The sequence below is a fragment of the Eutrigla gurnardus genome, assembly GCF_963514095.1.
Source record: "Eutrigla gurnardus genome assembly, chromosome: 14".
In the NCBI taxonomy this organism is placed as follows: domain Eukaryota; kingdom Metazoa; phylum Chordata; class Actinopteri; order Perciformes; family Triglidae; genus Eutrigla; species Eutrigla gurnardus.
In genome coordinates, this window is record NC_139937.1 from 3065183 (window position 1) to 3087611 (window position 22429).

General features: G+C 44.4%; 1 protein-coding gene across 5 annotated transcripts; it reads right to left on the bottom strand.

The window, feature by feature from the left end:
- Window positions 1–1237: 1237 nt before the first annotated feature.
- zbtb7b (zinc finger and BTB domain containing 7B) lies at window positions 1238–20773 on the bottom strand. Of its 5 annotated transcripts, none has more exons than XR_014598273.1 (4): window positions 18219–18327; window positions 3172–4238; window positions 2381–3077; window positions 1238–2317 (listed from the first exon to the last, which is right to left on the bottom strand). XR_014598273.1 is itself a non-coding variant. In XM_084026316.1 (4 exons), the coding sequence occupies exons 2-4, from the start codon at window positions 18318–18320 to the stop codon at window positions 2447–2449; spliced, it is 1800 nt and encodes a 599-aa protein (XP_083882442.1). In that variant the 5' UTR covers window positions 18321–18324; window positions 20385–20773; the 3' UTR covers window positions 1238–2446. The 5 variants fall into 5 exon arrangements, 4 of the variants coding, with proteins under 4 accessions (XP_083882442.1, XP_083882441.1, XP_083882443.1 ...); XM_084026316.1 differs by adding an exon at window positions 20385–20773 and having other exon boundaries at window positions 1238–3077; window positions 18219–18324; XM_084026315.1 differs by adding an exon at window positions 20366–20773 and having other exon boundaries at window positions 1238–3077; window positions 18219–18324.
- Between the last annotated feature and the right edge of the window lie 1656 nt (window positions 20774–22429).

Genomic DNA, 22429 nt, shown 5'->3' on the forward strand with positions numbered 1-22429 from the left:
AAAATGTATCCCTGATAGCGGGGTCCCTACACAGACCGGACCCCATGACCCTTCACCGAAGCCAAGAAAGCAAACAGCTCAAATAGAAACACACACGCTTCACAGCTGGCATCAGTTAACCCTCGTTCATTCACAGAGCTCCGACCGGGAGCACCAACACCCTTCATATACAGAACCAAACTGTCATACTGCTATTCCAGTAGGACTGGTTCCAGTAAGGCCAGTAGTTTACCGCCATGCCTATCATTTCCCTATTTTATCCCACAATAGGTTTAATTCATTCGGTTTTGAACCGTCAAATGATAAGAAATCTTCAAAAAACCTCTTCCTTTGAAACTACTGGCTTACGCTTACATGAAGAGTGTCGATCAACTGACAGAACCAAACAGTTTCTTCCCATTTTATATTTTGTATAATCACTTAGTGCATTGCTCAAGGTTTCCTGAGAGTAGTTGCAGCACAAAAAAGAAAAAGATCTAAGGCAACTTCATCCCAATATATATTATATTGACTATTACTGCACTATTAGGCAGGAGGAGGAGTATTCAATGTATGCAGTTTTTAAAGAAGTACTTCAATCACAATCTTAAATGGTATTGAGTGAGTTAATGGAATAGATATTGAAGGTCAGACAAAAAGGCTCGAAGCTCTCAAATCTCATAGTGCAAATAAACTGGAGATAAAAAAAAGAAAAGAAGATTTACTACACAACAAGGAGCGGATAGTGCACACAAGGCCAGACCAGCGGGGCTGCTACAGTATGTTCTGACTCCATGGGTTTCAAGAGAATTGGAAATAAAAATACAACTGCCGTCGTTTGAAGCCATTAAGGATTGCATTACAAGCGTGCAACAGGCCTTAATGTGCTGGTCCAGGGGAAGCATGAGGAGACTTAAAAAGGTTTTTTGGTCGAAGATGGATTAACCCGAAAGGAAGATGGCTCCTTTAGACACAGCAGTGGCTGCTCTATAAGAACTGCCACGTTAACATGTGATACAGTACTATGAGTGTTCGATTAACAACAGGAAAGCATGCTGAAAATGCCAAACAGCAAAGTCATTTTGTGTTCCAGTTACGTCAAAGTCTTTTTTTAACGCCCCGACTTCTTCTTTGCTCTGTTCCCTTCTCTCGACCCCGGAGGATGGAATGTGCCTGTATTATTGCAGTACCTGACGGGGGTTAAATGTGCAAAGAATGCGTTCGAGGAAGAATCGCCAAAAGACACGCGGCCAATAGAAAAAGGCGTTAAGTTACATGGAGATGTCGAGTCAAAAATCTTTTGCGCAATGCAGCTTCTTGTAAGACTTTGTGATCTGCGTTCCCACCCTAGGGTTTGGTCTCACAATAGAATTTCAGCAGAAGAACCATAATAAATAACAATAAATAAATAAGTACAGAAAAAAGGGGGAACGCCATCTCATTCATCCCCTCACCCTTTTTGCCCCTTTTCTACCTTTTTCCCCCCAAACAAGGAACCCAAATGCGTACATTGGAAGACTGAAATCTACAGCCTTTGGGAAAAAGAAGAATTGTCTTCAACACAATCAACATCAATCATTGACCCAGACTTTGTCTCTTTTGGTCAGGCATTTAACACAGAGCTCTACGGCTCTGAAACACTCAAACATGGAAGCAGATTCTTTCTCATGGCTATCAAAACAGTTGGGAAGAGTCTTCTCTTTAGGCCCAACATTGGCTACAATTCACCTCCCTCCTCTCCTGTTAACTTAGGATTTAAGAAAACAGTTCAACTAAAAAAGTCTTTGGTTCAAGCACCAAAATCAAAGCAAAGATAACCACTAACAAGAAAAGACACAATGAACATTATTGCTTAAAATGTACAGAGTGAGTTTGATTACTTAGACTGCATTTCCACTGATGACCACCAGAGGACAGTGGGCATACAAACTCATCGTTGTGATCTAGGTAATATGACTTCTGAATTGCACCTGAATCAATACATTTATGTTGTAACTAAAATAAACATCTTCAAATATCCCTTCATGTTGCAGCTCTGGATTTTAGTTTGCATAGAGAAAAGCATCCCAGTTACCGCACACACATGTCCAGCAAGAAGAATCAAACCAAACAGCTCCCAACGGAAACACAGAGAATTAAACAGCAAACAAACTCTAAAAGACAAATGATATCAAATTGCCAAGAGCCAGAAGACAAACATTTAAAATATCTAAGAAAACCCGTTTTCCATTTTTTTCTGTTAATATTATTTAGTTGTTTTTATTTTTTAAGCGCTCTCTATATCTGAGCAGCAGGTCATTAGTCCGGCCACCTGAGTGAATTTTTTTTTCTGTGGATGCTTTTCCACACAGACACACACACACACACACACACACACACACACACACACACACACACACACACACACACACACACACACACACACACACACACACACACACACACACACACACACACACTCTTTTCACTATTCTTCCTCCTCCGCCTCCTCTTCTCCAATCTCCTCTTCGACTTCGTCGGCCCATCGGTCGTGCTGTGCAGCCGGCGACTGGGATCCTCCTGGATCTTCCCCCTCCGCCTCTCTGCCCCCTCGCAGCTCCAGACCTCGCAGGAAGAGCTCGGGGTAGCCAGCCAGCCTGTGAGGCCCGAGTTGAGCCAGAGCCTGAAGGGCGAGAGACCGCTCCCTCTCCATGTCACCTGGAAACATCAGCGGGGGGCCGACACCGGATCCGCTCCCGCCATCCAGCATCGCGTGAGGCAGGAATGCAGAGGAGTGGGCCTGCAAAGACAGAGCCTGTAGGGGGTTGGACGGCTCCATCCCGCCTCCATCGCCTCGCCCATCTTCCCCGAGCTCCGCCCCGCGTCTGGGCCGGCGTGTGCGCAGCTCCAGGCAGCTGTGTCCCTTGCGGTGACGCTGGAGGTGGTCCTCTCGGGCAAAGGCCTTGTGGCAGAGCGGGCACTCGAACGGCCTCGCCCCGCTGTGGAGGGACAGGTGGTTTTTGAGGTCGTACGAGTGGAGAAATCGGGCAGGGCAGTGCGGGCAGGGGTAAGGACGCTCGCCCGTGTGTTTTCTCATGTGGATCTTCAACTTATCATTCCTAATGAAAGACAAAAAAAGATGAAGATTAAAAGATTCAGTCAAGCCACAATACCATTTTCTTTTGTGTGTGCTGATGTGAGAAGTTTCTGTACCGGGTGAAACGGACTCCGCAGGCAGAACACTGGAAGGGTTTCTCCCCGGTGTGTGTCCTCATGTGTCGGGGCAGTTTTCCTGCTCCGTGGATGATCTTCTGACAAACAGGGCACTGCTGGGGCGTCTGAGACTTCCTCTTTCTCCCACCACCCGCCGCCGACACCACCGCTCCTTGGTCGGCTACAGAAGTAGGTATGGAGGTGCTTTCCATCAGCATACCATCTTCGGCAAAACCCTCAATGTCCTCGTCCTCTGACAACTTGTCATTCATCGCCAGGACAGGAGCTGGGTGGGCTAAATAGGGGCGCTCATGCAGCCAGTGAAGGAGCCCTCCATTTAGCGAGGCCCCTCTTCCGGGCTTCCTGATCTCCCTGGGATCTCCGTTCTGCCTGGGCTTGAGGTGCAGCTCTTCCTGTTCGGGGCTGGGAGGCTGGGTGGACGGCAGCGAGCGCAAGCTGTCGGACGCCGGTGAAGGATGTGAGACGGGAGACGCAGGCGGTGGGTTTAAAACCGAGGAGTTGATGTGTTGGGACCCACATTTTTTCATCCTCTTTTTGTCTGTTTTTCTTCGGGACCCTCTCTCCACCCCGTGCTCGCCCTCCGCCACCCTCTCAGCGGCAACATGCTGGGCTCGTTGCTCCTCGGCAGCCTCCCCCTCCACCGTCTCCCCCAGGATGTCTCTGCATGCGTCAGCCACACACTTGATGCCCAGAAGCTGAGCCCCCCGCAGCACATCTCTCATCCCAGAGCTGGGAATGGTCAGCGTGGCGGTGTAGGCGAATTCCAGCAGGGCGTCCAGGACGTCGGGGGCCACGCAGTCCAGCTGGCACACGCTGAAACCTCCGCCCTCGCCGCCCCCCTCCTCCGCCCCGAACAGCCCGCGGAAGTAGAGGCTGACGGCGGCCATGACAGAGCGGTGGGTTGGGTAGCGTGCCCCGCGCGACGTCAGAGTGAGGTCACACAGAAGTCCTTTCCTCCTCTGGTCATTTAGGTGGGACAAGAGCTCGTTGCTGTGCTCCGGGAAGGGGATCCCAATCAGACCGTCCTCTCCTGGAGACATTGCCACCTGCATGAGAGAAGGGGAGATCAGAAAGGTGGGCACGATATGAACATCACACGATTATCCTGGCCAAAATAATAATGATGATAATTATCTAAACGGGCTTACAACTCTCTTAACATTTACTTGACATTTTGTTAAGAAACAAATATGTGTCTTGTGTCACAGATAAGACACAAAACATCCATTTTAGTGAATAAAGAAATCATTTGAAATGTTTCTCTTTTTCCCCCACTCCTCCACCATGACAGCAAGCTGAACCGCTTTTTCAATTCAATTCACATTTTGACCATTATCACAATAATGGAAATTCTCCATGACTGATTATTGTGAATGGTTTTTTTTATTCCGATGTGCAAAAAATGTATACAAAGTCCCAAACTGAGGTCTGAGATAATGTGACAAATTACATTTTTGTAACCATCACAATGGGATTTATTTCTATGAATTGTATCATCTCTGCTCTAACATTGATAGAATCCCCTTCATCTACTTCTTCCTCTTACAAAAGTACCGACAATAAAATCTTCCTTAGCGTGACGGACACAAGTGGTTTCTTTCACGTGAAGGACAATTTAAACCGGGCTTAGCAACAACCCCCCGTACTTTCTTCAGATTACTCAATCAGGAGGCAGCGATTTCGGCCAGTGAGCGGGGGGATGGGACACCAGGGGACGGATGTGATGGAGATGGGGGGGGGACCAGCATGAAGAAGAAATAATCATTGGAGCAGAAAAAGAGAGACGGAGAGAGGGAGATAAACCAAATGATCGATAACATGACCCGGAAAGGTGGCAGGATTATGCAATGTACCGTATGTGCTGTAGCCAAAGGGCAGTGGGTTAATTCCCGTGTGAAACCTTTATAGCATTAGCTGTTTGATTAAAATACCTGGAGAAGGCAGAGAGGGACAAATGGAGGAGAGACACAGGACAAGAAAAAAATCAAGCGAGGGAAAGGGCGGAAGTGACACTGTAGAGTGGGTGAAAGGGGGGAGTACCAGCGAAAGAATGAGGAAGGGAAAAAAACAGCAAGAGAAGAATTACAATCTTTATGAGGACTGGAATAAAAGTTGTCGTCTTGTAAACTTGATGTGAAACATGCTCAGGAACTAGATTTTATTTTATTTCAATCTACTCTGTCTTTTTTTAACCCAATGAAATATCTTTATGCACCGATTTGTCGACACAAAGGGGTACAAGTGCATGGGCTGAAGGTCAAATATCATACAGCAGGTTGTACACGCACAATAACTTTCTTTATTTCTCTGCGAGACTCAACGAGGTCCGTCGGTTATAAGACCCGACAACTCCTCTCTTCTTTAGCTCCCCAAGCTCGCACATCACCCTGTCCACACTACACCTGCTCGACAATATCGCTCACACACAAACCTGAGCAGACCAGATTTTCCACAAACAACTCACCCTCCAGATTCCCCCTCCCTGCCCTTCACCTCCCTCCCATAGCAACTGGCAGCCCCCTGGCCATCCAATAACAGTGTTCGCACAGTGCCCAGAGGGCTCTGCACGACGGCACATCCACCTGACTAACCTGCTCTAAAACACACCCTATTAAACACACACACACACACACGTATTGCGTGCCAATCTGTGGCTCCCCCCACCCACTATTGTTACATTTAACCTGTTCTGTGATGATCTTTACGCCAGCCTATTTAAAACATACTTGTATAAATGTACTCCACCCATTCAAGGAACAGAAAAAGTAGAAGTACAGCCAATTCAATAGCTCTAACGATTTTACCAGCACTTCTTTTGGCTTGTTTTTTAATCCTTCCGTCATGCAAACTGACATCAAACCTCCCAAATGTTCCCGTTGTCACCCCCAGGACGTGCTAAAGTAGCCAAGCGTTCGTCCTACCTTCCCCGTCTTCATGGGCACGGGCACCGTCAGCCGGAGACGAGGCAGCCTGGGTCTCACGGCATCCATCTTATTGCTCTTTACAACTCTTCTCCCTCCGTTGTCTTTGAAAACCACTTTCTCCTCCTTCTACTTCCTTCAACCCTTAGATGTATAACTTAGAAGGTCTGATCTCTTTGTCAGAAGTCGGGTAAAGCGATCATCCTTGGGGATGTCTACCTCTTTCGCACATCCTGTCACTCACTCCTTCCTGTTTTATCAAAAGTGGGTGCATAGTGACGAAGGGAGATTCAGAGATACCCCTCCCCCCCACCTCAAGGTCGCCTACGCGCCCCCCTCTCTCCAAAACACAACGGCCCATTTTCCGAACACTTTCCGATAAACACCGTTTCGTCGTCGGCCGCTCCCTGTTCAGAAAGAGGCAAACAGGTAGATGGGGAGCAGTGTGTCTAAGGTCGTGGTAGGACTGCAGATGATGTAGAATAAATAACCTTCAGGCTTCAGACCACACACACACACACACACACACACACACACACACACACACACACACACACACACACACACACACACACACACACACACACACACACACACACACACACACACACACACACACACACACACACACGTTAATTTAACTGGTTTGGCAGGAAGGAAACCAACGCTTGCAACCAAAACACCTCAGAAATCAGAAATACCTTTTTTTAGTCAACACAGTCGACCAATCATGTAAGAACCAAAATCATATTGGCATTATGAGTCATATTACACCCAGAAACAAACATTGAAGTAGGCGCAATATGAGAGCAAAGCCATATTGCATGGTACCAGGAGAGACAAACTGGTGCAGAAAGCTCTTCGTTGGAAACCTGGGCATGCTCTTTATAAAGTAACACCCACAATCCCCCACAATCCCCCTCTGCAACAGATATGTACTGTTAGTTTTCAAGCCAAAGCATTTTCATAGGAGTTATCTGTACAACTCGAGGCAACAAGGACGCCATGTGATACAGAAGAGTGAGGAAGTTAAGGGGCATGCGTTTGCTTTGTCTCATGCACAAACACGTTTTTCTTTTTTTTCTTTTTGCATGTACACCACACTGCAGTTATACCAACCACTTTGATCAACGATCAATCATTTAAGCCATTTTTCAAGCAAGGACGACAAAAGTTCTCCGATTTCAACTTCTAAAAATGAGGAAGGATTATCTGCTTTTCTGTCTTCTGTGGTTGTTAACAGAATCTCTTTGGGTTTTGGACACAAGACATCCGGAGATGTCACCTTGTGCTTTAGAAGTTGTTATGGGACATTTTCCCACTAGTTTCTGACATTTTGTGGACAAACGTTTAACCGAGAAAATAACGCGTGTATGAATCACTAGTTGCGGCCCTGCAGATTACACACATGTACGCTAGAAAAAGCACCAGGGGGGAAAAATCCCAGGGTGAACTCACCATCTCAGTCTCTGTAGGACAAAGTGTAAATGAATCCCTTCACCTTGGATGTGTACAGCTTGTCTCACTGCAAGCAGATAACCGGCCTGAATATCACATTTAAGGAACATCATCCAATCATTGTTTAAAACGCATCCAAGGGAAGACAACATGATAATCATTATGCACATAAATACACAATATATGGCGCTTTGCTTCATTTCTGAAATGAACGAAAAGTCACGAAATCACAAAAACCCGAAGTCTCGAGCAGAGCGTTGCAGACGAGCGAGACAGAAAGGGGTTTCAGGAGGAGCACACAACAACGCACGGCAAATTTCCGGGCTCGACAGAGAGAGAGAGAGAGAGAGAGAGAGAGAGAGAGAGAGAGAGAGAGAGAGAGAGAGAGAGAGAGAGAAAAGAAGCAACATGGGTGGTTGGTGGTTCGAGCTTGTTATTTCGGGCATATTCTTTTAAGCAGGCACGTTCGGAAAATAATAAGATTGCAAAGAAGTTGCAATGATTCCCATCAATTTTCTTTCTGTCTGTGAGTCACTTAATACACACACACACACACACACACACACACACACACACACACACACACACACACACACACACACACACACACACACACACACACACACACACACACACACACACACACACACACACACACACACACACACACACACACACACACACACACACACACACACACACACACACCTTGTCACCTTGGTTTTGGTTGCTAACCGAGGACACGTCTGCATAAGTTGGTGAATCCTGCAACACTTTGTAAGAAATGTTAAAACGGCCCACAGGCAGATACCATGAACACATTTCATCTTGCAAACAAAGCAATGTTAGTTTACAAGCCTGTATTCCAAGATTATCATAAAACATAATAACTGTCATTGTACAGTTACGTTTATTCATGTTAATTAGGGATCAGTACCTTAAAGTCAAATAACTGATATCACTGTTTGCCTTGAGGTGTGTCGAATAAAGTCATCGTTAAGTCTTTCCAAAACACACAACCACTAAAAAACAATACTCAATTTGAAAAGTACTTTATCTCTGGAAACATCTTTTTTTCCACTTTGCGAGCATTTAATGCACACATATATTACGGTATTATTCTTCCAAGTATTAGCCCTTATCTCCTTCTTTGGTTTTCGTTCTCCCCTCCCACTCTTTATGTCGACGGTGGAGGAATTCGCCTCCTCTGCAACTCTACGGTTTCCTCATCCCCTGCTTTCATTATGTGCACACGCTTTCTCTCTCTAACGACAAGGATTTATTTGTTACTTCATTTAAAAAATACTGACAACATCTAAGGTTTTTAATGGTTTTCATCTCTATCCAACGGTCAGGGCGACGTGTCAGAAACCTAAAGCTACAAGTTCGTCGTTTGACTGAGCACAAATCACAAAATCCAGTGAAACATTTAGAAAGATTCGTTTTTAACTGACGAGGAAATGGAAACTTAAATCCACCATTACGGTCCACTACCACAACTCAGTGCAACTCATTTGACACAAATCTGTGTGGAGGCCAGGAAAATTACAGCAGGAGGATTGACCTGCACACAAAGATGTATTCTTCAGAGTGGAAGCTGGTGGAGTATCCATCGTCTATATCATGAAATCCCTCTGCGCACGTCGGAGTGTGTGACGTCTGGAACTAGAACTGGTAGTGTTATTTTTATGGGTCTTATTTTCCGTTAAAGGCTGTAAGTTTTCCCAGTCCACCTCAATTATATCAGGCTCCGGCACTAAAGGGGGAAAATATGACTTTATACTATTCACAGAAAACTGCGGCTGAGAGGGAGAAGGAGAATGCTTTTATGAATTCTGATGTCAGATGTTTTCCAATGTGCCTGTGTGTGTGTGTGTGTGTGTGTGTGTGTGTGTGTGTGTGTGTGTGTGTGTGTGTGTGTGTGTGTGTGTGTGTGTGTGTGTGTTGGTTAAAGTGAGCATGTATGGTTGGTTGCATGTGTTGTGGCGTCTCTCACAGCGCTTAAATAACAAAGAATATGGATCATTCTTAGAAGCCTTAGTTAAAATTGAATGTGAAAAGTAAAAGAGTAGAATTTTAAAAGCAGATGTAAAAAATAAAAGCAACAATATTTAGTATTTGCATGTCCAAGAAGTTTGCCTGAATGGAAATACTTCACTAAACATTGTAGCTGTCCAAGTCCGTTAGGAAACTGTACTTAGAAGAGTAAAATGCTCAAATAAGAAGCGGGTGTCCATTCTGTGCAGTGAATGAAACAAGTGTTTTCCTTCAGATGAAACCAACTCTTGAGACATTAATCATAACCGCAACATAACACAGTCTGATGCTCAGCTACCACTGTGGCAGCAAAACAAGAAAGCGAGCAAACACATGGAAAGTAAGATTCAAGCTCGTACCGTTTCTCCTCCACACACTCGTCTTCTCTCACCACTGTTCTTCTGTGTGACAGACAAGGGTTAAAAAGGGGGACAGGAGTTTTCACGCTCTTTGCACCTCACTTATTTGTAGTGAGTGGAGTGTGGTGCTGGGACACCTTCACGAGGAAGAGTAGGGGAGGAGGAAACAGGGGGGGGGGGGGATGCACATACATCTGCCAAGGCAAAAGTTGCTCTCAGCCCAGCAGAGCACTCTCGCAGGTCTAAAGCAACACGAACACGCTCACACACTATACCAGCCGACACATCCAGGTCTTCTAATTTCAGATAGAAACGCAGGCTCCGCAGGCTCCGCCCACCCCGCGTCCCAACAGTTCCCTCCGGACTGAACATTTGCATTCCCGCCAGGAGATACAAAAACAGATGCGGACGGGGAGAATTTGAATCTGCATTTGAATTCGTCAAAGAGCAGACTTGAGACACCATCGAGATAATTACAATGAGTGCCCCCGGCAGCCTCGACGGCACATAAAGAGGAGTTTCTTCTTTTTTTCTTCAAAAAGCAGAAGTCCAGTAGACCGGTGTTACTCAGCAGAAGTTCTGTCTTTTATTCAAGAAAGACTTGCCAAGCTCTCCACTGTCCTTACTGTAACTGGGGCATTAGATGGTGTGTGTGTGTGTGTGTGTGTGTGTGTGTGTGTGTGTGTGTGTGTGTGTACACATGCGCACATTATGGTCTTAGTTCCAAGAACACATTACATTATTCATTTGGCTGGCAGAGCGGAGGCCCTTATCCCCTCACCCTCACACACCACAGACTCTCCACTGTGAGCTACAACGCCGGCCAGTTTGCATGTCAGACCTGAACACCAGAGCCACTCTGCAGGAGGATTATCAGCTTATCAACACAGGGGACGACACAGTCGGTGCACACACACACGTGTGTGTGTGTGTATATATATATATACACACATATATATATACACATATATACATATGTGTATACACATATATATATATATATATATACACATATATATATATATATATATATATATATGTATGTGCACACACACACACACACACACACACACACACACACACACACACACACACACACACACACACACACACACACACACACACACACACACACACACACACACACACACACACACACACACACACACACACACACACACACACACACACCTTTAATTTCATGGTTTTCTGAATAAAGTCAAACAATTTGATCTGATCTTCAACAAAGTCAAGGGTATTGACAAATATAATGTGTCTAAAATAATATAAACTACATAATCATAATATAAATTTTTTTGAACTTGTCTTTATTGACAACCAAAAAAACTGAGCCCTTACGTTTATGACCTCAAAAAGCTAATTGGAGTCAGGTTTTAGCACACCTGGAGTCTCGTAAAGATGATACGTTTGCAGGTGTGGACTACTTGCCTTGCCTTGCCTCACCAAAAAGAGCTTTCAGAGGCCGATCTACGATCAAGAATCGTTGATTTACATAAAGCTGGCAAGGGGAGTTATTTCAAAGACTTTAGAAATTCAGCAGTCTGCAGTTAGGCAAACAATCTAAAAATGGAGACACTTTGGGACTGTTGTTACTCTACCAAGAAGTGGGCGCCCAGTCAAAATGACACCGAGAGCACAACGAAGACTCATCAATGAGGTAAAGAAACAAACCCGAATAATAGCCAAAGATTTGTAGGCATCATTGGAACTGGCTACCATCTCTGTTCATGAGTCTACAATACGTAAAACATTGAACAAGCAGGGTATCTAAGGTGTGATTGCTGCATGCCAGAAGTTTGCAAAAGAGCACATTGACACTCAGTGGTATTAGCAACATGTTTTGTGGACTGATGAAACTAAGATTGAACTACTTGGAAAAAAACAGCACTACATCTGGCGAGAAAGGGCATGGCATATCATCATGAAAACATCATCCCAACCAAGTATGGTGGAGCAAACATCATGATTTTATTAATTCTAAGGGTTCACTTACTTTTTCCACTGCCATTTTGAATGTTGAATGTGTGTGTTCAATAAAGACATGAAAGATAATATTTGTGTTATTATTTTAGACACATGTTTGTCATTACCCTGACTTAGATGAAGATCAGATCACATTTTATGGCAAATTTATTCAGAAAATAATGAAATTCCAAAAGGTTCACATACTTTTTCTTGCCACTGTACAAATATATATACACACACTATCCTGTCATATTCACCAGCTCCTAACCTGACGTTTGTGTAAATAAGAAATGAACTCCACACACACACACACTGACAACAGATATCACAATTATGAAAGAAATGCTTAAAATAAGCAATTAAGAATATTTTGGGGTGCATATGGGGCCTTTGAAGAAGATATTTTCTCACAAGACAACTTATTTGTAATTTTACTCCATTTTCAACAGTCAAATGACAGCAGAGAACAATTACATCTTGCCTCACAATACAATGTATAGATTACATTGATATATTACACAGGTCTATGTGCAATCAAACATACAGTACAATCAATCTCTCACTTATTGTTTTTTTTTTTTTTACTAAGATATTAAAACAAAATTCTTCTTTAAAAAAGTAATGAAGAAAAATAAACCAAAGTAATTTCCCTGTATAAAGAAAATAATGTTTTAGTGCTTTCCCTCCCTGATATCAGTATAATGTGTAAATATGTAACATTTCATCCATGTCTGCAGCTGTGAAAGGAGGAAAGAGGAGGAACAGGAAGAGAAATAAATCTGAGGTTGGAAAGAGGAAAACGGACAAGATTTGAGAAGAGACAACAAAAAGGAACATGAGGGAGGTATGTTTTCTAAAAACACACATGTTCTTAGAAATCACACAAGAAAAGGGAGGCTGTGGGGGAGGAGATCACATGAGAGTGAGTGAATGGAGAGTGGGTGTACAGAGATACTCAGAGATAAAGCAGAGAAGTGAGGAGGTTGAGACAGGAAAATCTAGTCCCGGGCCTCAAACAATCTGTGTTAGCGAGGAGACGTGAAACAAGAGGAGACAGCGTTAAGTTACAGGGGGGGAAGAGAAGGGAGAGGAGCAGTGACATGACGACGAGGGAGATAAACAGAGCAAGAGGTGAACACATGCGCACCCACAGGAAGCAGCAAGAGTCCTTGCAGGTGTGTGTGTGTGTGTGCAGATGTCTGAGGAGAGATGTGGTAGCAGCCACCTCTATCATTAGCATCGCCGAAAGGGAGTTTCACTGAAGAAGGAGAACACACACAGATGTGAGAGGGGAGGCATGCTGACGGAGTGGTTTCACACTTTACTCTCCGTTATAGCTCCTTATCTGGTCAGCAGTTTCTACACGCTGGTACTGTGTGTGTGTGGGGGGGGAGCATCACACTGCATCTCAATTAATATGTCAGAGCAGGAGAGAAAATGTATTTGTATTTGTGTGTGTGTGTGTGGTTTTAATGACGTTCATATATCTCATGAGCTCATTTGATACGCTGCCTGTGGAAATCTGTAACGGCAGCAATGAAAGAGTGATTCAGTGTCGTTACAGTGGAGCGTACAGTAAGTTCCCGCCGTGCGTGCTGAAGTCGGCGGGTGTTGAGGTCGGTGCTGATCGCGGAGCACAGGAACTCAAACAGAATCATAATGCAAAAGTTATTTGACACCAAGCGTTTAAATGGACAGCAAACAGAGTTTATGTTGTGTACAAACACATTTCTTGACGACATTATTCTTTTCAAGATCAACTTAAGGGGTATTTATATTTAGTACAGAAGGAATTGTTAATTTGTAATTTAAGAAGCTAATAATAATAATAATATATAATTTATATGTTTAAATAAACATTTAATTATCTTGTTGTACAAATTTGATGAGGCTTTGAAACTAACAGAAGGAACAACAAGGCAGGAGGAACATTTGGCTTTTTGTCTAATAGACACCAGAAACACAACAATGAAATATTTAGCTGCACTGTCCCTTTAATATACTTTTGTGTGTGGTGATATTAAAATGCAATATTATGTAACTGTATGTGATGCAAGTAGCAGTAGTTGCAAAAGGTTATATTTATTAAAAAGGAATACGTTTAATTGACAACTGCATAATTACATTAAGTTTTCATTTTCTGATCTGTTGGGATTTTCTATCTGTTTTGCCTGAAATGCATTTTAAAATTTAAATAAAATGCAAGAAATCAATTCATAAAATAATATAAATGGATTTGACATGAACATATATGCAAGTGTAAAGGGAAAAAAAGTCATATGTACGCAATTGTGTATCAATGTTCAGTTGGAACTGATCATATTCTCTGTTTCCTGCCGGGACTACAGATGTAAATTAGCTCATAGCTAACTCTGGTTAAATAAACAAATAAATAAAAAAATAACAAGAACTAACAATAAAAATGACTTACTAAATTCTATGAATCCCTTTGTGACGCTTATTATGTTACATGTGGTAATTTTGTCCACTGGATAAAAGATGCTACAATGTGGTCCAACACAAAAACTGCAGCTGCACATATAAATACAGAACTGAATCTAAAATATTTTTAATCATAAAGCCTAGTAGTAGTAGTAGTAGTAGTAGTAGTAGTAGTAGTAGTAGTAGTACCCCTCAGATGGGTTGGTGGGGTTTGAATGGGATGAGAGTATAATTGTTATTAAGGTCAACTACTCTGCCTGAGAATATATTCATACAAGAATTTAAAAAAGCAAATAATAGAAAGAATTAATTTTAGTTGGGTTAGGGTTAACCCTAACCCTTTTAGTTTACACACATCCTTGGATAAAAACACATGTAATGGGTTTTTATGTGTTGTCTGAAGTTGCCACATCACTGGAGGGTCTCAACAACTGCTGCTGTCATAGACAAATTACCTCCCGCTTTAGAGGAAGATCTTGCAAAAGCACTGGACACACACACACACACGAGAGAAAGAGAGAAATGTCGCAAAACTAACTGATCCTGATCAGTTTCCTCTTCCTGTGCTCAGTAAAGATGGTCGACCACTAGAACAGATGGAGAGATAGATGGAAGACACACAGAATGAGAGCAAAACAGCTGAAAGATTAAGAAATAAAGGAAACAGAAAATAAAATTCTTAAGATAGGAGAAGCAGAGAAATGCCTAAAGACAATTAGAGGACATGCGTAAAAGATGCATCACCTTCCTGATAAATCAGCTGAACGGCGTTGGAGGGAGGGGAGGAAATGGTTTGGTTTACCCTGTAAGAGTCCATGAATGATATCACCACTTCAGAATAAGTGTGGAGTAGCGCACCACTGCAACACCCACTGATGTGGGGGTCCAGATGCCGATGAGCAAACCCAACAACAGACATGAGGTCAAACTAACAGAGTAGTTCTCCTCCAGATGGAAGAAAAAAAATCATGATTGACTCTGAATAATATATTCCTGAGGGAAAATACGAAGAAGTAGTGATAAAAGAAATGTGCGCTTTATTAAAAGAATTAACAAAGTGACTTTATTATTCCTACAGGGATGGAATGCAGTGTTTTTGGAATAAAAGCCTCCGTTTTCTGCTGGAGTTCCCCTTTGAACATCACACATGAAAGGGGTCATTTTCATCAGCGATGACTCCCTTCGCCTGCTGATGTTTGCGTGTTTGTCTCACTTTCCCTGAAGTGTTGTCTCACTGTACCTATTTATGATAACCCGCCCGCTCAACCAGTACAGAAACAATTGCAGTTACTAGAAGAGCTGAATCATGATCACTCCTTTTTTTTTTTTTTTTTTCTTTCTTTCTCTTGTATCCGACACTTTACAAGAAGAACAAGAGTCACTTGCCGATTGGTTAACTCTGGGTGGCGTGGGATGCGAGGCTGGTGGTCGAGAGCGAGGGAGTGCTGACAAACGCTACAGAAACTCATGACTGAAAAGAGGAAATGGCAGATACATAACTTCCTCTATTGACACAGATCGAGTGGGGGCAAGACTCAACCGTAGTAGCAAGCAGACTGGATTACGGACTGTAGTCACCCCTGTGCCATTACTGCCTCAATGTGGGGAAACAACCGCCATATATGGGGAAAATGCTGCGCTGTGCGGAGGTTAAAAGGACATGTCATGGTATATGCACATATTAAAATAAAGGGGATGTGCGACAAGAAAACGAATATGTTACAGTGGTAAAATAATAATGACTTGATGAAACATATTCTGGTTGGCGAGTGACGCCCCACGTCTGCAGAGCTGCAACATCTCTGCGTGTTGCATAAACACAGTAAACGTAAGAAGAGGGAGGCGTTCTGAAGCCTGAGAAAAAGGTGAGACACCTTTAAATATGAGGGGCGATAGAAGCCTTGACTTCAACTCCCAGTCTCTCTCCCCCGTTCAGTCCCCCCCCCCCACACACACCTTCCTCCCACTCAGTCAGTTTGTATGAAACTGAAAGACCCATGTCTGAAAAGGGGGAATTTATATGGGCTCACATGCCCTGATTAGAGCATTTCCTGGAACTATGTGCATGCATGTTTATACCTATGTGCGTCTGTATGCATGTGGGTGTGTGTGTGTGTGTGTGTGTGTGTGTGTTGACAGACCACTCAATGTCACTTCCCCCTACCCACCAGATCACGGACACATGGTTGTCACCAGTCTAGCAAAGCCAAGGTCACATGATACTTCACACCAACTAACTCGAGACAAATTTAAAAAATGTCGATGACATGCAACACATAATCCTTTCATTCATACATTGTACGTTTATTACAGGCAGGTTTGTGCTTGTTTACCAACTGAAATCAGTGAGTTAACACTAAAAACAATGCAAAATGACATCTAACTCCACAATAAATAATATATAAATGCTAAATGCCCTAAATGTAAACGTATAAGCGTTTACAGTTAACCTTTGATTTTAGGGTGCAGTCTTCTCAGTTAGATTGTGATAATGTGAAGGAAGTAATATGTAATATCCCTTGCTTGATTATCTTTCTCCTTCGTGTATGTGGTCCAATTAAGTACTAAAACCAAGAGGTGAAATAACTTTGAACATTAATTGTACTTGGTTGAACAGTAACTAGTCTTTCAAAGCCTGAATTATTTATGAGGTAAAACAAACCATTAAATGTGGTATCTAATAAAGTCCACCATTAGTTACAGGAATCATAAATTGAGCGTTTCGCTAGTCCACAAAAGTAACTTGTTTCAGTGTCATAATTCATAATAATTTCAGTTGCATTTTTAATTGAAACTTTTAAAATTAGCTAGCATAAAATTAGCCTGAAGCTAAAGCAGCTGTTAATATAGTGGTTGAGCCTGCTATACGAACATCAATACAGCTTACCATATATATATATATATATATATATATATATATACACACACATATCCATTTTTACCACACAGGAGTGTATTTTTGGCATCTTTCCCAAACCTGCTTTAAAAGCAGTTATGGAGCGCCTGCAGCTGAAAAACTACAGAGGAGCTGACTTCCAGGTTGCCTATAAAATATTCAACTGCTTGACCACTTTATTCAGCTCATATTTATTGCAAGGACAATGATGTGTTCAAGAAGCCCCTCCTATTTAGCCATCCTATAAAAAACAAATGTGTTTGTGGGTAAACAGATGAAATTGCATAATGATAATAATTTGAATGGTTATATTATTCTTAAAGACTGCATGGTGGAGTATGTTAAAACACTGAGATCTATGCATGCGTGGTTAGAAGTGTTCTTTATGCGTGTAGAAATGTTCATTAGGTTTGTTGGTTTGTGTTTAAAGCTCCAGTGATTTCAGTGATGGCTGATCACTCGTTTTAAAGCCTCAAGTTTGGCATCTTGGCCATCGTCCTCTTGGTTGTGTTGCCCTGTGGGTTTTTTGCAACCAGGCGTTACAACCTAACACTGAATAAGACACTTTGAGGCGACCAATGTTACCATTAACTTCCATGAGCTGAAAAGGCACTGTGACAGGGTTGAAGTTGGAAGAAGAAACACAGACAGCAACGCAGACTGAACGACGGGCGAGCTGTCGATCACATGGTTGCCTTAAAGCATAGCTTCCTTTAATCCTCTACTTTACTCTAAATGGACCATAGTTTACTAAGTGAACATCGGGCTGTATTGAAGAAGACTCAAAGCGGTTATTTCCTTGGCAGCGTGGCCACCTTCGACTATTCTACGGGTTAAGATCTTTTGAGGAAAACTTGATGATGTTGAAAAATGACGTTGGGACTTATGGGCTAACATGCATAGTAATATCTGAGAAGTGCTTCCTACCTCCGGTCCATAAACCCAGGAGAAGATGGGTGCCTGCTTCCTTCTGCCTCTCGCTTGCCCCCCCACTCTGTGGTCCTTGGCTCCGAGGTCAGCAGAGGTCATACACCTGCTGGGAAAGGCACACAAGCGTTACCAAATTAACCTTCAGCGAATAGAGCGAGCACTCCGCCATAAATCAACATGATCATTTATCACACTTTAATGGTGATGAAATCATAAATGGAAATATTTTGTGACACACAATTAGTGTCGTCTATACTGACAACAACGAGCACATGAAAGTTCATTCTCACACAAGAGTGTCTTCTACAAAACCATATGGTTATTTCACACACTATTTACTGTACGAACAGAAAACATGTTATACGATGATGTGTATCGTTACCGAGATATGAAATGACCTTTATCATGGTAGACTGTATAAGGGGTCAGGCGTTCACCGAGTACGTGATGAGCTCACAGAGAAAAAACAAAGCGCTGACTAATAGGAGATATTACTTTTCTTTAACTCTTGTGAAAACACACACACACACACACACACACAATCATATGATGCATCAAATGTAATTTAGGGTGGAGCTGGTTTGGGGGTTCTTGTAAAAGAGCAGAAATAAAAAGACGCTGATAGAAACCGACCGCTTCCTACTTTGACTTCTTCGGAAAAGAAGTTCTCCAACAGTCAGTGAGGTTGAGAAAGCCCACGCACACACACACGGGCCCACACACACCAACAACAAACTGTTTGTAAACGCACAGCTATGACTTCCACAGCTCTCAGGAATATTTTAAAAATGTGGGAAACGATGTGGAGAATGCGTGCGCAGCAGATTCAGACTAAACACGCGATGATGAAGCATCAGGGAGACATGAACCAGCAGCAGCATGCCTGTAGAAAACAGAGCAGGACGGAGGTCGTGTCAGGACAGCAGGAACGAGGGATGAAGCACAGATGTCTAATTATGTTGCAGACAAAGCTGGGGCAAACAGGGCTGGCATTAACAATTTATTTCAAAACCCTGATGGCTCTTCCATATGTGGGAGTCGTCCCAGCACGACAGAGCTTTAGATGTGTGTGGGGGGGGGGGGGACAACAAAAAAAGTAGTCCCTTCTCCAAACCTTTTCTTCTGACACAAGCTCAGGTCGTGTCAACCCCTCAGAGGTGAGCCCAAAAAAACTACAAAAAAGTTGCAACAACACCTGAGCCTGGAGGGCATGAGGCATTCACTGTCTGCATGGACGGCTAAAGATTTAACCAAACAGGCTGTGCCCAAGACAGGGAAACCAAACCCAAGCCAGTTGAGCTTGTTAGGCCGGTTGGTCAGAGGGGCGAGTCAGCAACATATCTACCTCTGTAATCACACACACACACACACACACACACACACACACACACACACACACACACACACACACACACACACACACACACACACACACACACAAGCCCACTTGCATGCCAGCCCTCCCCACCCATGAACTGTAGCCTTAAACCAACATTAGAGCCTGAACACATCCTATTGTAACACAGGATAGTGACGGGGTTTAAATAAAAACACTGGGTGTGCCATTGGGAGGACGATGATGATGATGATGCATCATCATCATCATCATCAACAGACCCCTGAAGGGTGATCGTTTAGGTGAAGGGGAAAGAGCCCGACAGATCGGCTGCGTGCTGCGTGCTCCCGAGCAGCGGGCGGGCAGGTGATGTGCGTGAGAGCAGGTTAGGTTTTGGATGTCAGCCGGTGTTCTCGGCTATAATTAGCAGCTGAGTCTCCAGAAATGTACCCGCCGACCCCGCTGTCCCGCTCTCACCTGGCCGACGCTCATACCAGACAGCAGCACCTGCCCCGCTGAACACGCTCCCTACACGCAGCGCGCCCTTCTTTAGTGCGTCTCAACGCGCAGCTGGAGGACACAGAAACGCGCTCTCGCTGTATTATAGAGGGGAATGAATGTCGACGGGAGTTAGCCTACCGGATAGCCGTGACGTGGATAGTCCTCCCGTGACCCCGATCAGAACCGGGGAGGAGGGAGGGGGGAGGTCGGCTGAGGCAAACAGACATGTCACTCAGCCTACATCACATGTAACGTAAAGGTGCGGTAAAGTGCGCTCAGATCGACGGCAGTCAGGTGAAGCGGTTACCTGAGCGCCGGTGTGTCACCTGTTCAGACTCGTCGCCTCCCACCTGACCGGCCTCCACACTTCCTGGATTATTCCGTCCCACCCTGCCGACTTCTTCTCCTTCTTGTTTTAGCCTCCCCCGCTCTTGTCGTTCTCCTCCGCCGGGGTCCCGCCGTCCTCAGCTCGACACCCGGGAGCTTTTGATCTTCGCCAAATCGTGCGTCGGCGTTTTTCCTCGCGGGTCCTCTCGCCTCTCGTCTCTGCAGACCGCCGGCTCTCTGCGCTGCTGTGACCCCCCTTGTTTGCTGCCTCCGCTGGCCCACTCCGACTCCCTGCTCCTTCTTTCTGAGAACCAGGAAGCGGCTTGCCCTACTTACACCCAGTCGCGGATTGGCTCTGGCAGGGCTGGAGTAGAGACCGCCGGGGTGGGCAGGGCACAGGGGAGGGAGGGAGGAGGGAGGGGGAGGACGGAGGGGGTCCGGCTCTGATGCGATAGGCCAAAAGCGGTGTCTGTCGCGATGCCGGTGGCGGAGAGCGGAGAGGTGGGCAGGTTTCGGAGACCCCGCTCCTCCTCCTCCTCCCTCCTTCGGGCATCAGCACCGCGCATAGGTGGGTAGAGCTGGGCGGGCGGTGGAAGCGGATTGAAGCATATCTGCCTAGCATACCTGTCAGATGCAAAAGCATTTTCAATCGAAACGGACTGAGTGCCCCCTCCCTCCTCATGACTCAGCAATATTCCCTCAGGAGCCGCCGGGAGGGGACCGCGGACGGAGAGCTGGACGCGCACAAAGTAAAACCAAACCGGGAGTTTCGAGATGGTTGAAGTTCAACGGAACCTCTGTGGTGATAAATGAAACTGACAGAGGGAAGGGGCAGTTAAGGGACTTTTTCTCATGACTTGCAGTGAATCACAGACAGAAACACACATACAGGCTCTAGTCTGCTGAAGAGAAAAGCGCAGACGTCTGTTGATTTTTTTTTTCCAGAGAGAGAAAGTGACAAAAGCACAGACACCAGCAGCAGCCCTCATCTCACTGCAAAAGAAAAAAGAAAAAAACAGACTTTGAACACTTACGCACATGCGTCCTATTTGAAGTGGTTGGGGTTTGGGAATCACCTCGCCTTTTCAACGTTTCAATCTCATCCTCGTCTGCTGCAGCTCCAGGAGTGTGTGTGTGTGTGTGTGTGTGTGTGTGTGTGTGTGTGTGTGTGTGTGTGTGTGTGTGTGTGTGTGTGTGTGTGTGATGGTGGGTTTTGAATTGAGGGTGCAGGAAGTCTATATATAAGTTTGCGGTGAGCTCTTGCCCACCCATCACCACCCCCTAACCTTAAATCTGTGCTCGCTCTGCGGTTAGTGCTACCAGGCAAAGACGTCAAAGGTTACTTCTGATGCCCATGTTAGTGTGGAGTAAAGCTTTGGGTTCCCAACATCAACAACAAATACAAGAAATGCTGCTGCTACACAAACTCTTTAAACTCTGTTATTGTGAAATTTTGGACATTTTCATCTCCCAAGCTAAAACCTATTCATGACGTGAAAACAGAAACATCCTGTGACAAGGAGCACGTGTTTGAAAGGAAAGACTCTTCCAGTCTGTTTGTGGGTGAAAGCATCGAGGATTGTATGAGATTAAAGGTGCAAACTGTCCTAACCGTGTAATGTAACACTGCAGACTAAATATGAGTAAACACTCGGAGCCTGAAACTCCCAGACAGTCTTTGTTTGTTCCCAGAGTAAAGACTTCCCTCGCAGTCTGTTTCAGAGGCAGAAAGACAGGCAGCAATTACAGTGCTGTTTACCCCCCACCACCACCTCTATTCATGCTGGTAATCCAGACTGGTCTGCCATCCATAACCTCTCCTGCTTTGCTCTTCTTCACATTCACAGTTCCTTTCATGTTAATGTGCATCCTGTTCTCTCGTGTTACCGTAACGACACATACATATGTAAATAGTGCTGTTGTGCAAGATGCTCCTTCTTCCAGTTGTTTGGTGATTATTAAGGTGTCATCGCCATCTAGTGGTCACGGTGCAGCCAGCAAGCCTGGATCCTTGACGGGAGACACTGGCAGTGGCGGTTCTAGA